Source organism: Zootermopsis nevadensis, unplaced genomic scaffold (genome assembly GCF_977971745.1).
Source record: "Zootermopsis nevadensis isolate Lab colony 2312 unplaced genomic scaffold, Znev_1.0 Znev_ptg000008l, whole genome shotgun sequence".
Lineage (NCBI taxonomy): Eukaryota > Metazoa > Arthropoda > Insecta > Blattodea > Termopsidae > Zootermopsis > Zootermopsis nevadensis.
Window position 1 is genome coordinate 8,834,214 of NW_028259140.1, and position 22,105 is coordinate 8,856,318.

At 36.0% G+C, this 22,105-nt stretch overlaps 2 protein-coding genes across 15 annotated transcripts in view; both read left to right on the plus strand.

Moving 5' to 3' along the window:
* The first annotated feature begins 185 nt into the window (after window positions 1-185).
* LOC110839374 (uncharacterized) lies at window positions 186-12,771 on the plus strand. Of its 11 annotated transcripts, none has more exons than XM_022083531.2 (10): window positions 189-327; window positions 1,075-1,150; window positions 2,688-2,796; window positions 3,709-3,782; window positions 4,317-4,522; window positions 5,478-7,335; window positions 7,544-7,691; window positions 7,810-8,013; window positions 8,291-8,415; window positions 9,482-12,771. In XM_022083531.2, the coding sequence occupies exons 4-6, from the start codon at window positions 3,732-3,734 to the stop codon at window positions 6,604-6,606; spliced, it is 1,386 nt and encodes a 461-aa protein (XP_021939223.1). In that variant the 5' UTR covers window positions 189-327; window positions 1,075-1,150; window positions 2,688-2,796; window positions 3,709-3,731; the 3' UTR covers window positions 6,607-7,335; window positions 7,544-7,691; window positions 7,810-8,013; window positions 8,291-8,415; window positions 9,482-12,771. The 11 variants fall into 11 exon arrangements, with proteins under 11 accessions (XP_021939221.1, XP_021939223.1, XP_087201132.1 ...); XM_087345012.1 differs by lacking the exon at window positions 189-327 and having other exon boundaries at window positions 5,478-6,652; window positions 7,084-7,335; XM_022083529.2 differs by lacking the exon at window positions 1,075-1,150 and having other exon boundaries at window positions 186-327.
* Window positions 12,772-18,624: 5,853 nt separating this feature from the next.
* The window catches only part of Chi (LIM domain-binding protein 2 Chi), a 79,538-nt gene continuing 76,057 nt past the window's right edge, over window positions 18,625-22,105 (plus strand). For 2 of the 4 annotated variants that reach the window (XM_022083498.2, XM_022083499.2), the window contains exons 1-2: window positions 18,625-18,952; window positions 19,964-20,594. In XM_022083498.2, coding sequence (XP_021939190.1) covers window positions 18,916-18,952; window positions 19,964-20,594 — 668 coding nt within the window. In that variant the 5' untranslated portion in view covers window positions 18,625-18,915. The remainder of the gene's footprint in view (window positions 18,953-19,963; window positions 20,595-22,105) is intronic. The other 2 variants (XM_022083500.2, XM_087345040.1) reach the window with 1 other exon arrangement.

A 22,105-nucleotide genomic window follows, 5' to 3' on the forward strand; every position in this document is an offset into this window, starting at 1 on the left:
ATGCGAGAATGGTGTGAACAATACCTTGATGTAAATTAGCGGAAAATGACGTGGTTATTGCATGACTACATAAGGGAAATTTATTATTCAGATAGTGCTCATTTCAATTTCTTAACATTATGTTAGTGACTAAGTAATAACAGTGGCGCAGATAATCCGTGGTTGGTAACAGAGCGTGGTTGGTCATACTGGTACGCTAAAGGCCTACCGAAACACAGATTTGTCCTAAATTAGAGAAATTTGAGTTTAGTTTTAATTTATTTCGCAAGAGAATTGTTACTGCCAATGCACTGAAAGTAGAAGTACTACTACACTTCAGTTTTCAAAGTTAGTGTTGTGACCCAGTTTTATAACCAAAGAAGCCTGAAATTCTTGCAGTAGTTTAGACCATATTGTGAAAATTACTAAATAGTATAGAATATAGCACATATTTTTCCTTCCTGAATGTTCATGTTATTGACGAATTTACTTCTCATTACATTTAATGTATACCTTTTATTATCGTTCATGTATTCACCTATGTCGGAACTGTGTAGTTATAGCTCTGAAATAATTTTGAAAAGTTATACTCCATTTCGTCACAGACTTACAGTTAATTTTCGTATTGGTAACGCCCCCCATCTAGTTCGACAATTTGTCAAGCAGTCACTAATAGTGTTTGTATAATTAGTTCCAATCATATCATTACAGAATATTTTACTAATCAATAATTGTAGTAGCAGTTTTGTCTACTGTTTGGAAATTATAATCCCCATTAAAAGTTTATAAATCTATTATATTCATTACATTATATGAATTAAGGTCGAAATTCGTTCTGTGTGGGATATAAGTTGTAGAAATGTGTGTAAAACATGAATATTCATATCATGCCCCTACATTCCCCAAAGGTCTCATGTTCTTATAATAGGATGTGCATTGTTGATGATCAAGTCTCATATGCAGTTTCACTTATAGTAGTACAGTTTTCCAATATGAGCCAAGAGTGTGTTATGTTTCCATTAAAATGTTTTGGCAATGAATGTAATAAGGGGTTCATGTTAGGTGACGTTACTAATATGCATGTTACCCCTTCAGTGATATATATGAAATGTGCAGTGAAACATAGAACTTTTGTCCAGCATGCACATAAAACTGGAATTGCTTTCAGGATGTAAGTTATTCTTATTTGAGTAAAATTACAAAGTAGGTTATTGCCACTATATTAAATTGCGCATATTAAAACTATATCATTGAACATGAAACTTTTCCCAATTTTCAATAGAAACTAGCAACTGGAAAACTTTACTGGCTTTTTATTACAACTAAAAATGTGGGAACAAGAGTTCTCACAGCTCATTTTAAATGTCAGTAAATTAAATATTTAATAAATCTGGTTGAAAGTTATCATGTTTACTTAAGATATTACACCATGTGTACATATGCATCATTAGCTGATGTGAAGTAACTTACTGTTACCACTGTCATGATATGTCACAAAACAGTGCCTTCATTCTCAGGTTAGTGACAGTAATTGGTTCAATATAAAAATAATACTATTTTGGTTTCATACTAAGCCAGTATTTAAAAGGTTCCAGGTTTGATTCCAACTATTGCTGCTAACATAAAAAAGTGTTAAAAATCTTTATGCATAATAACAACTAGTCTCCCAAAGATGGGAGTAGAGCCGACATCCATCAAATTGTGAATATCAAATATTACTCAGACAATGGATGATGCCCAGTGTAATATTCTTGAAAGTGCGTCTTGGTAACTAGTAACATTATGCAATGTAGGCATTACTGAATACTACTCTGGAAATGGGTATTTTGCTAGTGATAAGTCCTACAAGGAAGTATGTGTCATCAGAACTGAAGCTAAATGCTCATTTATATCTGCTGTCATAAAATGGTCTTTGATCATTTGTAGTTAATAGAATATGTTTGTTTTAAGATTACATCTGTTGAACCCATCAGATAAAGCTAAGAGATTGATATATAGCATTAATTGAAAGGTAATAAGAATTAGGTTTATTATAGCTGGTCTGTACACAGCAGTTGTAGCTTTTTAAGGGACTATCCCAGTCTTCTAGGAATTGTCAGCACAGACAGAGGAATATAACAAATGAAGCACAATGGCGATTGAAGAAGTCCAAAAATTTGAAATTCATATTGACAGAAATGTGTTATGAGAACTGGTCCATGGTCAAGTTTAGAACAGGATCTTCTAACTACATACCAAACATGTTGTCCACTAGGAAATATGTTGTCAGAAGAAAACCCTCTTCTCCCCAGTCTTATAAGACTGTTGCATGGATTTTTGCCAGTAATCATTCAGCATGTTTGACATTGTTTAGGACTTACCAAACCAATGAGCTTTTAATAACAGTTGTGTGACCTATGAGTCAGATTTTGCATTTTCTTTTCCCCCCATTATTCTGTTTCTGTTTCTGAAGATGGTAGTGAAAGCAATCCATGGTTTACTCATTTGGAAAAAAACTTGTGTATTTGTGTGTTCCTTTCTTTTAGGTTATCACTGCCCTTCTTGCTAATGTAACAGTTTCCATTTGTTGCAAAGCTTTTATTTTTGTTCTCATGGTGATAATGAAGGTTGTGTTGGTAGAGAGTGGCTAATTATTAGTTTATAATGTGGATAAGTGTTTAGAAGCAATATTACAAGTTATTCTTAATGTGTTTTAACTATATTAACAGTGAAAGTCCTGAGAGAAATATAAATTGGATCGTGAGAGAAACTTATGAAGCTACACATATTTTATTAGCTTCTGTCTGAATGATGATATCTGAGCAGTAACTTATACAGGTAAGTTACATTTTCCCATTCCTTAATATAAGTGCAAATCTTCTATCACAAGTTGATTACAGTAGAGAGGCTGTTTCAGAATGTTTCTGAATTGGTTGTATTGTTAATGTATGGTCTGTAATGTACATGAGTCATCTATGTCAAATGTAAAAGTTTGTAACATTACCATAAGAATGAAAACTGAGTCTATGGGGCACAGCATAGATGATCAAGACGTGTAGTGTGCATAAGAACAGGTTAAATTTGAGTAATGCTTGTTACAGTTCAGTTCAAACTTATATCATCCTTTGTTGTATCTAATACACAAAGAATTTTAATGTACAGAACTGTAATTGTACCTATTGTTTGTTCCTGATGGGTATGAAACTTTGTCTTTTGCCGTGAGGGAAGAACATGAATGAAGTGTGTTTGAGAAAAGAAAGTACTGAGGAGAATATTTGGACCTAAGAGAAAAAAACTGATATGCAGATGGAGGAAATTTTACATAAGGAAGGGTTTCATGATTTATATTCTTCTGCTGTTAGTAGAACTATATTTGTATCTAGGACATTAATTTCTTCCATATATTTTTTCAGTATAATTTCTTGTCCATAGCAGTTAAAATATTAGTTCACCATTAAGTATGCTCACAGAAATATGGTGATATCATCTTTATGATACAATAAATATCAACTCCAGCTTCAGATTATTTATTAAATGGTATAAAACCTGTGACCTTGAGAATATAGTATATAATTGTAATCACTGCAAAGACTTCTGGGGAAGGTTGTATGCTTTTAGACATGGTAACTGTACATAGTAAATGCAGATCAGTTTTCACTTTGGATAGTTTACTTTGTAATTTCATCAATGTGTACTAGTCAGTTCTATGTGAATTAACTTGCTCAGTAACTGAGTTTCTATTTTCTGTAGCACCATCAGTTTGCATTGATAACATGAGTGAAGTACATGAAGAATCTGTAGTATCAGACGAGGAGGAATCACAGGTAAGCTGAAGACTCAGTCAGTTACTTTATAGTTGCATGACTTTGCTTTATATTTGAAGTTATTGAGGAGGGGTCTGCTTAACTTCATGGGTACATTAAGTAAAATGAGTCCTGTGACATTGGTTAAACTTAGAAAAATTTGAAGTCATTATAGTTTGAAAGTAAGACAGAGAAACAAGGTATTTTAATGACATTTTTTGCAATAATCTCAATGTGAGAGTAGTTTCAGATGTCATCTTTAGCATCTGGCATTCTGTGGAGTGCATGTCATTTGTTCTTTGTGTGTAGACTAGTTCCTTCATGTGCTTGCAAAAATAATCATCCTGGAGATTTAAATCAGGCTGGTCAGGCATTTGGTCCTCCTTGGTCAATCCAACAGTTTGGATAGATGCATTAAATATATCCAATGTCTATTCTGACTTAGACTTACTTCCTTAGTACTTTCAGACTTACTCATGTATTGTGTAACTAATGCATTTGAAATACTTGACACTTTGGACTTATCACAATATGTTTCTGTTTATTTATTGTCAGGATCAAGCAAGAGATGACCCTGATGAGTGTGATAATGGCTGTGATGGACCACGACCTGACTTCCAGCTTGTAAAGACAGAAGTTATAAATGATGGTGAAGTAGAAACAGTTACTGATGTTACAGAGAATGATGATGTAGAGAGTACTGAAGCATTGAAGAATGATTCACAAAGCATTCATTTTGAGGATTTAATTGATACGACTACGTAAGTATGTAGCAGTATGTTGTGAAATGTATGTGTAATAGGGTGAGTGTTGCTCGTGTTGGGGAAGAAGTATCATCATCATCATCATAGAGTAGGTGTGTTTTACTTGTTTTCTTAATGCTTAAATCATAAAATTTTATTGTAAATTTAACTATGACAAAAGTATTAAGACTGGCCTCTTCATATCCTGTGTGCCTTTGGCATATCCTTCCTTTGGGTTAATATGAATAAAGTATTTTTGAGATATGAAAATTTGTAAGTACTTCATCTTTCTTATTTTATAATCTCCTATTCTGGTGTTAATATTAGCTATTTGGAATTTGTTCATGTATCTCACTATTGATCAAGTAGTCAGTATCCAGGAAATGCTCCTCTGTTGTAATGTTTTAAAGTTGTTACATCTAAAAGATAACACTGATTTATCCATGTATACTAAAGGTTCATTATTTCTGTAAAATTGTATTTAACTTGTTAAATTTTAATGTAAGATATTAATAATTGAAGTTATAATCTGTGTTACTGTTTAAATAGAATATTAATATTAATCTTGAAGTAAAGTAAACAATGTCCTTTCTGTGAAAATATGCTTATTGAGAGATTTGACTCTCCAAGGTATAGTGATGAAAGATAATAGGGCTGGTAAATACTAAAATGGCCATAGCCTGCATTTACAAACATTGAATGGTAAGAATAATTTTAAAACGATTTTCCGGTTTGAACTGAGAAAAGAAATGCACAAAAGTGAAAGAAAATAATTTCAAAACTGGTCATGCATGACCTTTTGTTTTCCATTCTTGGGTTGTTAGGTGTGTTGTGGTAGGATTGGTTTTCTGACTCCTCCTTGTGGGGTTAGTGATTACTATGGCAGGCTACATATTTATATTTCCAGGTCACAAGCCATTTCCACATTCTGTTGGATGTGTTACTCATAGGTGGGATTTTTAAATAATTTCAGGTATCTGGGCAGTAAGTCACCACTGCATGACAGTGAGAGTGATGATTCAGATTTTATTACCGATGATACGTACACAGAAAAAGATCTAAAAGATGGTGAAATTCTTCCAACAAATGCAGTCTGGATTAAGGAACCTTCAACTCGTTACTTCTGCGATATTTGTGGTCAAGGTTTTGTAATTAAACACAGCATAACTCAGCATAAACGAAAGAAGCATGGTATCCATCCTTATACATGTGTCTTATGTTCACAAACATTCCCTAAGAAGCAAGATCAACTTCGGCACTTGCAGAGTCATTCTGGGCCAGATGGATTTGAATGTGAGTCATGTCCCAAAGTCATTCCGGGTATTGATGCCTTTTTGCGGCATCGGAAGATACACACCACAGAGAAGAATATTCCATGTCTAACATGTGGTATGCTGTTTCGAACCACTTGGGAATTACGATCGCATTCTGTGACACACTCAGATAGTCGAAGGTTCTCTTGCACTGAGTGTGGTCAGGGATTTGCTGTAAAAGCACGTTTGCTTGATCATATAAACAGTCACACAGGATCTCGGCCATATAAATGTGAGATCTGTGGAAAAACGTTTGCTGCACAATCAGGTTGGAGCAATCACTGTAAGTTACACACGGGACGAAAACCATTTAAATGTGAATATTGTGACAGGAGCTTTGTGACCAATGCTAATCGTCGTAAACATGCTCGTACACACACAGGTGAGAAACGTTATGAATGTTCAGATTGCCACAAGAAATACAGTGCTCCAAATTCACTTGCAATTCATAAGTTGCTGCATACTGGAAACAAACCTTATCAATGTGATGTGTGCAGTGCAACATTTCGATGCAGTTCACAGTTGGTGAATCATCGACGTATACATACAGGTGAACGTCCGTACACCTGTGATCTTTGTGGGTCAGCTTTCTCACAGGCAAGTAACCTGAATACACATCGAAAAACACACGAGAGGTACCAGAAGATGCTTGATGAAAAAGTAGAGAAGACCGCTCATACAGAATACAAGAAATCACAAGAACGATATCAGAAAATGCTGGGTGATAAAGTAGCCAAGCTTCCTAGCACAGAATATGTTTCAGCTGTTGAGCACTTACTTGGAGACTGACATAACGCCCAAGATGGAAGCTTGCTGGAAGGAAAACAGGACTTAAGTATCCTTCCAGTAATCCATCTTGCTTAAGTAAAATTACAAGACTTTACATATAAAGTCATTTGAACCAAGAAGAAATATTAAGACTGAGATTTTACTGAACCTTTTTTATGATGTTAAGAATTGCTTTTATAAATTAGTATTATTATTAAAACACAAAACACTGTGGCTCTTATCACCAGGAAAATGCTTTTATTAGCAATAAAGTAGGGTGACAAGTTCTGAATGTTAAAATGTCAGGAGGAGTATATGAATGCTTCAAGGAAATGTTTGATAATAACATATGATACGTTGTATAGAATGTATGATAATCAAGTATGATCATTTGTACAGAATATGTTACTCACAGTTTGTACAAAGAACTGATGCTTCACCATGTATAATGCTAGTGCAGAACCTCTTCTATTTATTTAAACACTTAACTGGTATCAGCGACAGGAACACAAGAATGTGCCCTTAATAGAATTGACACAAAAAATATAGTTGCTGGTCTTCTGGGTTATTGCACTGTGTAGCATCTTGGATGAACATAATGCCTCCATCCTCAGGGCTGAAGAGAATGAATTAATAAATGAATAGTTGGCACAAAAAGCAATCTAAGAAATGCTGTCATGGGAATGTTTAGGAACTTGACAAATCTGAATATTAGAAGATATGCTTGGAATACTTTTGAAGTAAAAACAAGTAAGTGACATTTCTCATAGCATGAAGGTTGCTCATATGCTTTTACATTATCTTTTCATGTTGCTCCAGGTTTTGAAATTTCACTGACTTAAAATATGTTGAACTCTGTACTACTTCAACAGCCTTCATTATTTTCCTTTTATTGCTATAATCTGTTACCATTCATGAAACAAAATTTAAAACTTGAAGGGATATTCTTTGTCCACAGATTCATAGAACAACGTATATATACATGTCTCATCACCAGACTACAGGACAAAACATCTTATGAATGTAGCTAATACATTCTTAAGAACCGTGTCATAGTTCATGTATTTGGGAAGGAACAGCAGATCAAAATTTCATTTGTGAAAAAAGTAAGAGAAGATGAAATTTGTAGATTGCGTTACCATGAATTTTAAAATCCCGTATGTTTGTATCTCCTATAAAATGTGTATATTAAATTTTTAAAAACTATTTTTTTATTTTATAAAGGTGTGAAATTTGGTCCCTTTGTTAAGGGAAGTCCACAGATTGGGATGTTTGAGCAGTGCTGAAGAGAATATTTAGACCTACATTTAATGACGTGACAGGAGGCTGGAGAGAATTGCATAATGAGGAGCTTCATAATTTGTACTCTTCAGCACATTATCAGGATCGTCAAATCAATGTAGTACATAGGGAAGAAATACATTCAAAGTGAGTAATATAGAAGATAAATCAAATTTTATTTTGTTCATACCTTTTGGAAACCCAAGCCACATCTTAGAAACATACTTCATTCAAATATATTTGTAAAATGCTAGAGCGGAATCCCCATTTAATTTTTTTTTTATTTAAAATATTCCCTCAGTTTTCAATTTCTGCAGTTTTAAGCAAATTATTTCATAAAATTTCTTCCTTTTAAAGTTATTATCACTTTTGTACGAATCTGCTTTGCTCACTATCCTAAGGAAATTTAACTTATATCATACAGGAATAGACAATTTAAACCCCATCATTACTGGGCTTCCAGCTGGACCATAACTCCAAGGTTAATGACTTGGTGGTATGCTACTGCAATACACAGTCAGCTGGACCACACGTAAGCTGTGACACACAGTAAGGTTAATATGTATACATAGAGGTTCTCCCAAAAATGTGTAAACAGCAGAAACTTTGGTGGCTGCTTTTCAGTCACTTCTGTTAGCTGTGCCACAAAGCTAATGAACTCCTGCACTAGAGTTGCCAACTCACTAAGTACCAGTGCTGATTTATGTAACAGCTTAGTTTATTAAAATTTCTTTTTCATTTATTGAATGTGTGTATACACCTTTTTGGGACACTTGTGCATGTGTATATCTCTATCAAGAGCCAAGGTAACTAAATGAGTAGTGTTGGGCTTCTGACTGAACATTTTTGGTTCACACTTTAATAATGTTATTTGGAATTTTCTTGTAGTCACACCCAGAATGACTCTATGCATGCTATGGACACTGGGGTAAAGTTGTCAGAGAATGAAGCAGACCATTTACCTACAAAGTTAAGAAGTTTGGAGCTTTATGTATTACTGCTTATGCAGTGCATTCACTGATAAATTTTAATGCAAGTGTTACTTTTCGACTCACAGCAGGAACTGATGTTATTTCGGTAAGCTGATTTTGTCTTTATGGAGTGATATTCATTTGTATCAGAAAAACTGTGTAACCTGGCAATGAGTCATGCAGTTCCATCCAGGAGCCAGGAAGTAACAATTGTGTTCAACTTTATCAGTGAACTTACTGTATAGTGTATGTAGTTATGCTCAGGGATAACTATAAGAACATTGTAATCTGTCATAATTAAAACTTACTTTAGTACAAAATGTTTCTGTCCAGTTTTTTTCCATGTTGTCATAAGGTATAATGCATGAAGCGGTTCTGTCGTACACTTTCAATGCCGTGCTATCATACGTGGGTCAACACGTTATAAGTACAGAAACTGTTGTGTGTCACTTAAGAGGCCAAGTGTCTTGTTATTATTTAGACTTTTTGTAAAATTATTTCTGAAGATGCATATAGAAACATTATAGAAGATTTTATGAAATATGTGTGATGTAAGTAATTTTATTATTTCAGTTCAGTTTGTTTACAGCGCAATCAAATTTTCATTATGTTATTGTTTGTAAAAAATGTTTATTATTTTACAGATGATGTTTGAATGAAGTGAGAAGGAAGAGGAATTTAGATGGTATATGCAGTAGCTTCAAATAGCAACACAAGAACTCTTGCCTATAATGCCTTCACTTAAATATAGTTATCGTAGTGATCTTATCCATTTGTATATTGGGATAGCAGCATAGAATATATCATGGCAACAAATTTATTATCAATTGATCATGTATTATCATCATCATCATCATCATCATTAACTTAAGTGCAAATTAGGCCTAGCATGATATGTGACAATGGTTGATTCATTATAGGAACAAAGTTGGATATTGTTTGGCATTTTGGGTGTTGACTCTACTCCCATCTCTAGGTGGTTGGTTGTCATACAGTTTGTATTATTGTTGTTTTCAGCAGCAATGGTGGTTGATGTCAAACCAAAGAACTTTTAAATGCTAGATCTAGTGGTTAGCATACAAGTCTAGCATTTAAAGGGTCCCACATTCTATCCTGACCCTGTCACAGAATTCAATTCAATTCATTTATTTAAGTGCTTGACAACAGCCAAATAAGGCCAATAAGAGCCAAGCACTAAACCAGAGTACAGGATAAAATATAATAAATAATTAAATTCATTACAAATACAAAAACAAACAAACAAATGAAACTAAATATATAAATGTACCATATTGAATAATATTTCACAAGTAAATGGGCTAAATACAATACCTAAGTAATATAATTCAATTCAATAATTCTAAATAAAAACATTAAACAATAAAAAACAATAATAATTCAATTCATAATAATAATATGATGATAATATAAAAAGTGTTAGTATCCTCACAAGCAATCAGCTGAAGACGAGTCAAATCCAAAAATATTTGTATCATATATACCTCCGACAATGAATAGACCATGTCCAACATAATGTTCCTATAATAGGCTTTGCATGTAAATACTAAATCACATTCTTCATGTGACATGTTATGTAAGCCAGATATCTAAAGTGATATCCAAAAGTATTCATAACTTTGTAGAGTTGTCAGTTATCTACATTTATTGAGAGGCATGTGGATATACATTCATGCACACAAAATCTAGAGTCAGCCTAGACCAATTGTTTTGCTTAAAAAATGTTTACATATTGAACTATAGCCTCTCTGGTAATATCCTGAGATTTTCAACACTGATAACACTGGGCTGATCATGAATCAATTAATTCAGTTTGCAATTAACTATTTATTTTTTAGAAGCCATTTTAATAACTTCCCATTTCATTCTCCCAAGAGGTGTAACTGAATTCTGTATGAACTGTACAAATTAAAATTCTACGTATGTAATTTCCTCCATTCCTCATATGACTCATCTCCTGTTGGTCCAATTGTTTTATGTGACATACTTGTAATTTATGTTTATTCCTCACATAAGAGATGTCAGTTCACATCCAGCTTCTTAGTAAGGACTCTGATCCATGGAGTTAGTTAATTATCATGAATTACATGTATATTTGTCACTTTGTTCTCAGGTATTTCAATTTGAAACATTTTTCAATTATTTATTCTTGTGATTTGCATCCTTCACATGAACTAATGCCATAAGTGTGTGTATAAGTACCTGACTTCAGCCATGAATCTTGAATCTTTTATATTTTCTTGATTTAATGTTCCAGATCAACATTTAAAACTAATGTGGATATGGCATTACAATTTTTTAGTGTGGTGCAAAAGAGTGCAAGTGGATTGAAATAGTAGTTGACAAATTTGCTTAAACATCTCGTGCTTACATCCCACACCGTAGCCGCGCGGTCTGAGGCGTCATGCTTCGGACCGGCGATACGGAATGCGCGCTGGTTCGAGTCTCGGGGGAGAAGAAATTTTCCCATGAGCTTTAGACCAGTGTATGGGACCGGTGCCAACCCAGCATCGTGAGGAAATTGGGGTGCTACAATGAGTAGCGTAATCCAGTCAGGAAAGCTAGCAATGGCTGGGGGTTCGTCGTGCTGACCACCCATCACCCTATATCTGGTTGGATGATCGTTCACCTCTACTTAGGCATGTGAACGTGAGGCCAGCAGCCAGCTAGTCGACTTTGGCTCTCTGGAGCTGTTACGCCACAGATTTAATTTTTTAATCTCATGCTTACACATTGTAATTAATTTGATGTAAGAAAGTTTGTCAGCTGCTTACAATTTAACTGTTGAAAAGTGTCAGTTTTAAATCTTCTGGCATAAAATTTGTTTTGCGGTTCTGGATTTTTGTATTTCTGTATGGGTGTCCTGCATCTGTTGTCTAACAAGTAAACCATTTCAGCTTTCATATGACACCTTCAAAAAAATGTCACCCAGACAAGCAGGCGTCCGACGGCTACCAAAGCACATCGTTGTGTTAACTATGAAGGTGAAAGGTACTGATGGATTTCATAAATTGCATTGTACATATATTTAGATGTTTTATGAACTACATTTAAAGTTGAAAATAATGGTTTTGCATAATTCTTAATTAGACAGGAACATGCAGCATTTCTAGTGATTTCTGGCATGAAGTAAGAAAGCAATGGAGCCATTTTTGTCATCATCAATACCTAAACCTTTGTAACAAGTATAAAGTTAAGTAATAAATCTGTGTGTACATTTCTGAAAGTAGCTCTCTGGTTTGGTTATTCACATATTTTATGATGTTGAGTCAATTATCAAGGTTATGTATCATCAAGTAAGGTATAGTGTGATAAAAATTATGAAGGATGTGTTAATGTTTCTTGTCTCCCTCATATTTTAATTTATTGTAAATTTTTGTATGTCTTGAATTTGTGTGCAAGTTTATATCATATGACAGTGATTTTTTATTATTTCCTTCCCAGCAAGTGTGTCCACGAGAACCATTACGTTTTTGGTTACTGCCTGTCGTGTTAGGATTAAATGCTGGGATAGTACATTTCATGTAGTTTTTGTTTAACAAACCATCTGCTACTATACAACCAAAGAGTGGTTAGCACACGTTTGTATTTGGGAGGTCCCGGGTTCAAATCTCTGCCCGGAGACTGGCTATCCTGAGATTTTCATGGTTTTCCTCAGCCAAATTCCAGATAGTACCCTAAATTAGGACGCAATTGCTTCCATCCACATCCTTTCAAATTCATTATTCACTGTCAACCTCTCATTCGATGTTATATAGTCTGAGTTTCTGAAAAAGCGTTGTTAAATAAATAAAATGTACAACTGTACAATATATATTGAAGAAACACAGATAGTTATCTTTAATTGCATACAGATGGCGTATGCGGGTTGTTTTCCACTTAGATTATCAAACTGAATAAATCGACTTTGCAGAAAGATTGTGTTTGCACTTAGTCCCTCACTCTTCCACAATTATCCGTTGCTAACCCGGCAGTTGGTACATTATTGTTCAGCCGATCATCGAACTGTTGCAAGTTTCTGACTTATTTTCACAGCAGTATACCCATACAATCCGTACTGAATAAGTCAGATAGGCCTATTTTCCGTGACGATACATAGTTAGATATTCAGTAGCTTGCGTAATTCAGTGATAATTGTCCATTTTTCAGCACTATTCCGTAAGGACATATAGGAAACATATGCAAAATTCCTTGATACTTGTTTGATTACGTTTTGTCAACTTCAAAGTTTTTAAGGTATTGTAGATGCGTCATATTGTGAATAGTATTAAAATATATAAATATTTAAAATAACCGTCAATCACAATAAAATTTAAAGATTAAAAGATTTAAAATATCATTTCTGGTGTATTATATATAAACTTTTTACTGAATTGCGTCGAATGAGAAATTTAAAATTGACAAGTTGGAAGGGGTGCATTTACTTGGAGGGCTGAGGAAGACCACGCAAATTCCTAAGGCTAAACAATTGGTTTGCCGTCTTATTCTAGAATCGGAGACCTCACGAGTACAAAGCAAAAATGCTACGTAGTTCAATCTTCACGTTCATAACCCCAAACAAGATGGAGCTGAAAGCTTAGCTTCACACTCTGTCCGTCTATACTTCCAGGGGGAGAGCTACTGGGAGGCTGATTGGACCCTTGAGCCATTCCAGATTATTAAAAGAACATCCCAACGCTGGCGAGGATCGAATTCTGGCCGTTCTATTTTACACCTGCCGTGTACGCTACGATGGTTGGACACCGCCAGGAACAGGTTACCAAGAATTCAACTCCGAATTGTCGAAATTTGTTTGGTTTAGGATCTAGCAGTGCATTTGGGTTTCAAATACCAGGCCACAAGTTTGGAACTATTCGATGTATTTTAGGATCCGTTCGTTAGTTTATGGAAGGCTGTAGAAGGTCAGACCAACTACGTGAGGTGCCAGACTTTGCTGCGCTTGTTCCCAATAAGGCGGGAAGTCTTTGTCAAATTGTTGAATAATTTTTTTATAGGTCAATTCATTACATCCATATTATACTGAGAACTTCTCATGTTCTAATCTCCAGATGTATTTAATATATCTATGTGAAGTACCGATCAGGAGTTTTGTTCTACTTTCGTCTCGCCGTCGTTGATTCTTATTATACTGACGCACACGCATACCAGTATATAATATAGAGAAAGGGATGTTAAGTTCTGTTCTCGTGCTTAAGCACCGTACCATGAAGATGTACAAAGAAGCGGAGGTAAAGCTCCGGACGTAAAGTGTAAACGTCGAAAGTAATCAGTTTCACACATCGGTCGCTCTTAGGGTAACGTTTAGTTTAAATAGTGGGGTTTTGAATAGATATTACTAATCTAACCTAGCCTAAACTAGGTTACGCAACGTACTTTCACACAGATAAAATGTAGAAACTTCAACTTCTGTATATTAGCTGCTCTCCACTAATTATTCTACAGATCACGTAGTTCAAGGGTATGAGCATGTCTGATTACACACTTAAACTACAACGTTCAGTTAACAGACTACAAGAAATATCTAAATACATATTTTATAAAATAACGGGTTGCATTCTTTAATGGCAACATAAGTCTTTTACTTAATATGTAAATAGCGACATAGTGAAACGTAGACCCGAAAATTCTGCTTGTCAGTAGTGCGCGCGCAATATTAGTTACAGAACAGATCGGACAACTTCGAGTGAGAACATCTTTATAACGACATTTGTTATAGCGTGAAGGTCGAAGTATGCTGAACTCTGTCAAGTGACTTCTGGTTGCTAGCAGTTAGATTCAGCCTTCTTTTAGCACAGGATGTCCCGTTTTAACATTTCCGATGGCAGGAAAACTACAGCACTTAAACAATGCAATTTGCGGCATTCAGAAAATAAAGTAAGAAATGATTACAACTAACAATAATAAACACGGTTACAACAATGCAATAAGCTTCGCCATGCTCCCGTTTGCGGCATGACTAATATTGGTCTGTACTCGATTAGTTACCATGCTCTTCTAAACGTGTGAAATGATAGTGGCAATATCGCCGCCTCTTAAGTTCCGAAGGTCGCGGGTACAATTGGCAAATGTTCTGTCCTTGACGTATTCCCATTAAAAGAAATTCAGAGGAACGATGCCCAGCTAATGCCCAATCAAACGATCTAGGAGAGTGTCCTTGAAGGACTAGTGTGGGGTTCCATTAGCCTGTACTGAACGTTCATTTTAGGGCTATCCCGGATCATTTTGCGGTAGCTACCAGAATTATCAGCGCCCCGTATCCGTATGTTGTACTGATTGACCTTCCCTGACAGGTGATAAGTGGCCTTATCCGAAAACAAAATGATAAGTGAATCAAGATTCATGTCGATGCGACGTATCGTGTTGGTCGCGAAGATCAGTCGGTATGGTTTAGCCGTTAAACCCCACTGGAAACTACATGCACCATCTGTTTTAACAATCAATAATTATGTATTTGGCCAGTCAATATGGATATGATATGATTTGGTATGATTCTCAAAATAAATAGTGATTATTTCTCTGAACAACATTAGTCAACCGATCTTTTTAATGGAGACGCAACGTGTTTTCTTTGAGGTACGGACTAAATGAATAAACATCATTTAGATTAGCTTCGGCTTCAGAAGGTAAACATTGGGCCAAAGTTCACGGACAATATGCATTTTTAACAGATACAGAATTGCCGTTTGTGCAGAACTCTGTGCAATATAGTACGTGGCATCTATTGCTCCCTATGTGTCTTCGACGGGTGGATTAAGGATTTTTCGGGATGCATGGCGTATTTTCTTTGAGTTCTCATCAGACGTACAATTACGACCACTTCCGGCTTGCTACTGTACATCAAAAAATTGTGAAGCCTGGTCAGAGCTCCGCCTCCGTACACTCGTGGAAAGCTAATGAAGGGCTTCTCTGCGTACAGTATGTTATTGAGGAGATGTCATTTTCCTTCCAGCGGCTGCTGCGTCCCATAACGAAAACATAGGCAAGTGCAAAGACACAAAATAAATCCCTTTGGAGTTCCCTTTCTCGCTGCAGAAATTTCACTAATTTAATTGTTGTAGTATTCCGCAGTGACGATAGAAAATGTGTGATCTTAAAAAAACACGACATTCTTTATATTGCATTTCCAGTAGTCACGCACTCAAAATGTGTAAATAAAACTATCACTACTTTTCAGCAATTGCAAAGTATTTCATCAACCTGAGAGTAGAGTGTTATGTTTACTTGAAGGTTGTCATATTTATAATACAACTTATGCCTATTTTTTAGTGGTCAAGTTAAACTTATCTCACGTAAAACAGAATTCGGGTATGGGGAACTAAGCAGAAGTGTCAATGGTAACTTGTCAATGATGCCATCTTGTGTAAATATTCAGAGACACGTCACATCTTGCAGGAAATTCATATTTGTTCGTGTAACAGGTCGCTTATGTGTGGAAACTATATTTATTTCGATCGCAAAGTAAATTATCGTGTTATGTGATATAGTGAAGCTTCTCTGGTAGTGTGATTTCTTTTTTGCAAGGGATTTTGTCATTATTTTGTCACAGGCATCGAGATGTTCACATCGATTTCTGGGGATTTGGCGCCAATGTGAAAAACATTTAAATGAAAAGGGAAAAAAAAATCTGTGTAGGCAGCATGTGCTCATTGCAGGGCCGAATCCTTTTTTTCCGTATGAAGTACTTTCAACCGAACCGTCCCGAGTTGAATCAAGCCAAGCCGTGACGATCATCGACGCCACTACCTCCGGCTGCTGCCTGGAATATTTGGCAACCTTGCACACGCGACCGGTGAGGTGACAACCTGGGAGAGACTACGGTATTTACAACTCCCCCGCGGGCCAGACTGTCTGACTACTGCACCTCCAGGAACATGGAAATTAAGATTCCAATGCCAAACGAAAGGAGAAAAGCCGCGTACTTCACTACATATTCTCAATGAAGTTTCTTGCAGTTTGAAGTGTCGGTAACTTACCAGTAACAAGAACGCGAAACTAAAGTTTATGCCTGAAATAATGCATACGCATATGTAGTAGGACCTCAAAAAGGGGGCTTTGAGGGAAATGGGGTGAGCGGTCTTGGTGCATAGCAGACTTAGTTCTCAAAACTTATATGCCTTCTACGTTGCTAAATCACACGAAACTATAGTATGCAAGTACAGAAATAATGTGAATTGAAAGAAAACAGTAATAGATTGAGTTTCGTGATACTTCGGTGGAAATACGTTGTTCCTATACATGAAACAGAAATCTCCATTACTCGTGAAATTAATTCATTTACACTCAAATATGAGTATCCCGTACTCTTCAACAACACAAGTACAATGACAGCAGAGGTGGACTGCAAGTGTCTGGGTATCGCTTCGAGTCAAGTGACAAGGTCAAATAATTAAAATAGCTGACTGGCCCTTTGTAGTGCCCTTGAACTGGACAGCGACTTTCGATGGAACTTGGAACAAGACCTTTCTCTCAGGCCTGACGCCAGGTGATAACCATCTCGCTTTCGAAGAAGGACCCAATCTGATGACCCCAATGATAATACCTATATAATTGCAATTAATCACTTTATATACAGGCAGACAGACTTCATTCAAATTCTGCGTCATTGCGCTCAAAAATTCATAGCTGATATTTTTATTTATTACGTTAATCGGCGTCTCTCATTGTTCCTATTGACAGCTGGCAGCGCATCATTCCTTAGTTTGAACATTTTCTTTTTGTGCAGGCGTTCCAAAAGTGAGCAAAGTCACGCCAGGGTAGACTGATCTACATTAGAACGTGGCAATTGTGTGTCTCTTCAACTCCAGAAAGTGCTCCGAAAAAAAGAGGCGGTGCTCGCTTAGGGGCCACCGCCCAGATTTAGGGAAGCGTCGCTGTTCAATTACATTGTGCCTAGTAATGATAGTCGTGTAGTGTTGCGGAATAGGGGGAGGCGGGAAGGGCTTGGGGGGAGAACTTTATTGATTTTTAGGGTGACACTGTCAACCGCCGTTGACTGTGAGTTCACGATGGAAGACTTGCGAACGAAAAAATTCGGCGTATGAAAGTATCGAAAAAACAAGAAAAAAGAAAAGTTTCGACTCAAAAGTAGGAAAAATAAGTTAAAACAGGTTGACGGTGGTCGTCGTCATCTACAGAGTGGCTACCTATCACCAAGGATGTGTGGCAGGACAACATGCCCACCGCTGCCTCCCTCAGCCGGTCGCGTCGTGCTGTAAAAATGGCAGCATTCCGTGGCTTCTCGCAGGATAATTTTTGCAGAAGGCCTAAGAAGAAAATTAGTTGACACGTCTGTCAGAACCTCCCGCACGCAAACGGCCCTCGCAAGAGGCAAGAAAGGTGGGCGTTCGGTTTATGATTTAAATATTTCAATATCTATTTATGTGAGTTCGGAAAAGAAAAATGGTGTATTATGTCGGAAGTACTACCATGCATTTTAGCGGCGTTTAATTATCGCGTTTATAATTAATCTTATAATTTTGCTATTTATGTGTATGCATATGGAGATTATGGTCATTTCTGGACAGAACGGATTCTTTCGAGGGAATAATGAAGCTTATATGGTGTTTTACGAACTCTGTTTGGTGTGTTAATACATACTTTATGTTGATTTAAAAACGCGACTTGAATCAAGAGAGCAATTAATAATATGTTTTTATATAAAGAAACTCTCTATTTCTGTGTAGATATTGTGAAATATTTTAAAATAATTAATAATATCAACATAAGTAGTTTCTTTATAGAGTTTTTTGTGTTGGGGAATATAAGAATAGTATTCCTTTGATCATGGTGGTGTTTACTTGCTGCGTTTCTTGAGAAGTTATTTAGAAAAGAGGAATATCTAACCAGGAGGACTGAATTTTTACAGAATGAAGGAGAGATGCTGTGAAAGGACAGAAATGTTTATATGGAATGAGTTATTTCAATATGTGTTAAGTTATACGTCACATTGTGTTGAATTGTGCGTCGATATAGGCCAGAACTTAGAGTGTACTTCGAGTTATGCGTCTAGTAAGGCACAATACAAAAACATTCAATTTTCGCGTATTCTGACACTGACAGAATGAGACAAGGACGCGGCGGTCAACGAAACAAGAAATGTAAATTCATATTTATTATTTATAGGGCCGTAGCCCAACGTGTTCATTAATTTAAGTCACTTATTGTGTGTAAGATGTACTAGACATAGCATTGCCAACTGTAAAGATATAATTGTATAGGTTAACATAACCTATCATTACTGTTTGTAAAAGTTATTTTTTTGTAGCTTAACATGACTAACTTTTACAAATTGTGAATCGGAAATAGTATATGTAATTAAAATGGTCCGTTTTATACAATCTTGATACAATAATAACATTTATTTTCTTGAAATACTAGAACTTCAAATTAACACAATTCATCATTTAGGGAGACCATATTATGTTCAACATTCCTTTGTGCTTTGTTGTGTTAATAACTGCTAGGAAATAGCAGTTTTAGAAAGATACACTTTTTAATGAAGGTGTTGTGATCTTTCCCAGTATGGTAAAAATAAAAAGGTTTTTATAATTTGAATTTGCTATCACATTGATGATTTGTTCACTAGTTTGTTCAATAAATTGAGACTAAAAAGTGAGATGTTAAAACATGATGGAAAGACATTGTTTGAAAACCTACATACTATGGGGTTTGAAGGTTAGAACTTTGACCCCAAGAATTAAAATTCTGCGTGGTTTTGTGCTCTGATGGCCTTTGTTGTTGACAAGGCTATGTTTTGGAAATGGACATTTTCAGTTAATGTTATTTTTCATTTAAAATGTACATAGAATGTGTTTATGGAAAATATTATCAGAATTTGTGAGGTAAATAGGTTTACCATCTAGAACAATCAGCAGATATGCTAAGGGTGAACCTGAATGCTGTTGCATTTTTGTACTAATCTAAGTTTTTATTAATATGCTTTCTCACAGTGCACAAGTTTAGGGATTTTACAACTTTGATTCATTCCAGCCTCTCTTGGCAAGGCAGATCACTGCTATCTTATAAAATTATTTCAAGATGAGTACAAGATAAAATAATTTTTCATATAAGTTTTTGTTGGCTTATGTGGGTTTAATTTGTGACTGCAGGCTGTAGAGGTCGTGGTGTGCCACCAATCACGCTGCCAGCCACACTGGAGGACCCTGCTGCCACCTGGAAGGGTCCGCCACAAGGCTCGGAGCCCCAAAACTTTGCACCCAACTCAGGACAAAATTTCTCTGGGCCGCCGGCGGGCTTCCAGGGGCCATCCTTCCAGGGCCCGCCGGCGGGGGCCGGTTCTCCAGCTGGAGCACCTCCTTACTCTGGGCCTCCTCCAGGATCAGGAACACCTCAATATACAGCCTCTCCCGCACCCTCAGGCTCATCTACGCCGGGACCTGGCCCTCCTCAGTCTGTTGGAAATGCGGGCTTCCCTCCGCCTCCTAATAATGGGCCGCCATACAATGGACCAGGGCCAGGGCCTTTTGGTTCTCCATCATCTGGCGGACCTCAGTTTGTTGGTCGTCCTGGCTCTTCAGGGCCTCCTTTTGTACCTCCGGGAGGTGGTAATCCTCATTTTGCATCTCCTGGACAACCATTTGGTGGCCCTCAGTTTGGCATTCCTCCGGGTTCTCCTTATGGTCATGGACCAAGTCATCCCATTCCGGGACCGATTCCTGCTCATGGCATGATGCCTGGTCAGATACCAGGACCCACTCCAGTGGACAGGATAGACCAAGGGTAAGTGTTATTACAATCTTTATTCTTGCTTATGTGTATTCTACGTATAATCCCTGAATTACATTCGTGTAAGATATTCTGTAAAATTTTTGTATGTTGGGTTCATCTTTGTGCATCACTGTTATATGGTCCGTATACGTTATATTCGTAGAATCATATTTAGAAAAATAATGCTCTTGCAGATCGTTTGATAATGAACAAATTCAGTTGTTAAAATATTTTAAATAGCTCAGCTCTGAGACCTTTAAACCTTTCAATTTATGGATTTGTTTATTGTTTAATTGTTCAGTTTGCTGTAAGGCATTATTTTTGAAAATGAGTGGTGAGATGAATTGCTAAATTTAATAGGATATGGTCCAGTGGTGGTGTTCTGTGAAAACAGAAATTAACCTTCAAATTTCATAAAAGGCAGGAATAATGTCAGCAACAGTGTTTTTTAAAACTCCATCTAAAAGAATCCCAGTGACAAGTTACTTTTATGAACCATCACATAATACATTACAAGGAAAACCAGATATAGGACACATTTGTAATATATTTAGCTCTGATCTCAGAGGAATTTATGTTGATATTTTCGAAATTCTCCTTTATTTTATCTTTGAAAACTTTACTTTTGGTAGAATATTTACACAACATAAGAAAGGAAATAGATTATTTGAACACCATCTACATTACATCAGACACGTGGCATGGCTTATGCATGGTCCAGCTGACCATTAAACTCCCGAGAATTTGGATCTGGCTGGCAGCCTGATGGTTCTGGGATTTAAATCCTGTCATTCTGTACTATAAAGGTCAGAGCATTTGACAGTTTTTGCCATGGTATGAATATTAAGGAGAATGAAACCGAGGACGTCACGAATGTTCCAACATTTGATCGTCTGAATGATAATCACTGTTTATTTACAATAAGTTATACACCTGTTTGGTATAAACATATTTTGAAAATATGTCTTTTTGCAGGTTTACACTTCAAATTGTCCTAAATGTTAATATCTTGCATTTACAAATCTGTATTTCATTACAAGAAAGAAACAAAAAACAACAAATTTTTAAATATGAATGTATTCTTACAAGACTGAAACAAAACAGCAGACACAAAGCAGTTTTGCATACAGAACACTGTTTCTTTGTAGGATTCTAGCAGGCGATACACCATTGCACTTCTTTCTTTTAAGTCAGAGACTTTTTGTACAAAATCAGTTTATGTAAATTATTTCAAATTGTTGAAGAAATTGAATGTGTATATTATTGTTACTGATGGTTTTAAATACTCAAAATTGATTGATTTATGTAGTTTTTTCAAAGGAACATCTGAGGGAAAAAGATATTTCAAATTTTGAAGATGATTGATGTTGGAAAGTCTTGGTGTTTTTAGCGAACAAAAAAGAAAAGGCATGCAATATAATGAAGATTAAGAACGTTTGTCTGTAGTGGCAAGAAGGTAGTGCGTGAGCTTGGCATGTGTGTATTTAATATTTTTAATAAGTTTGGATTGAGCTTGTTGCAAA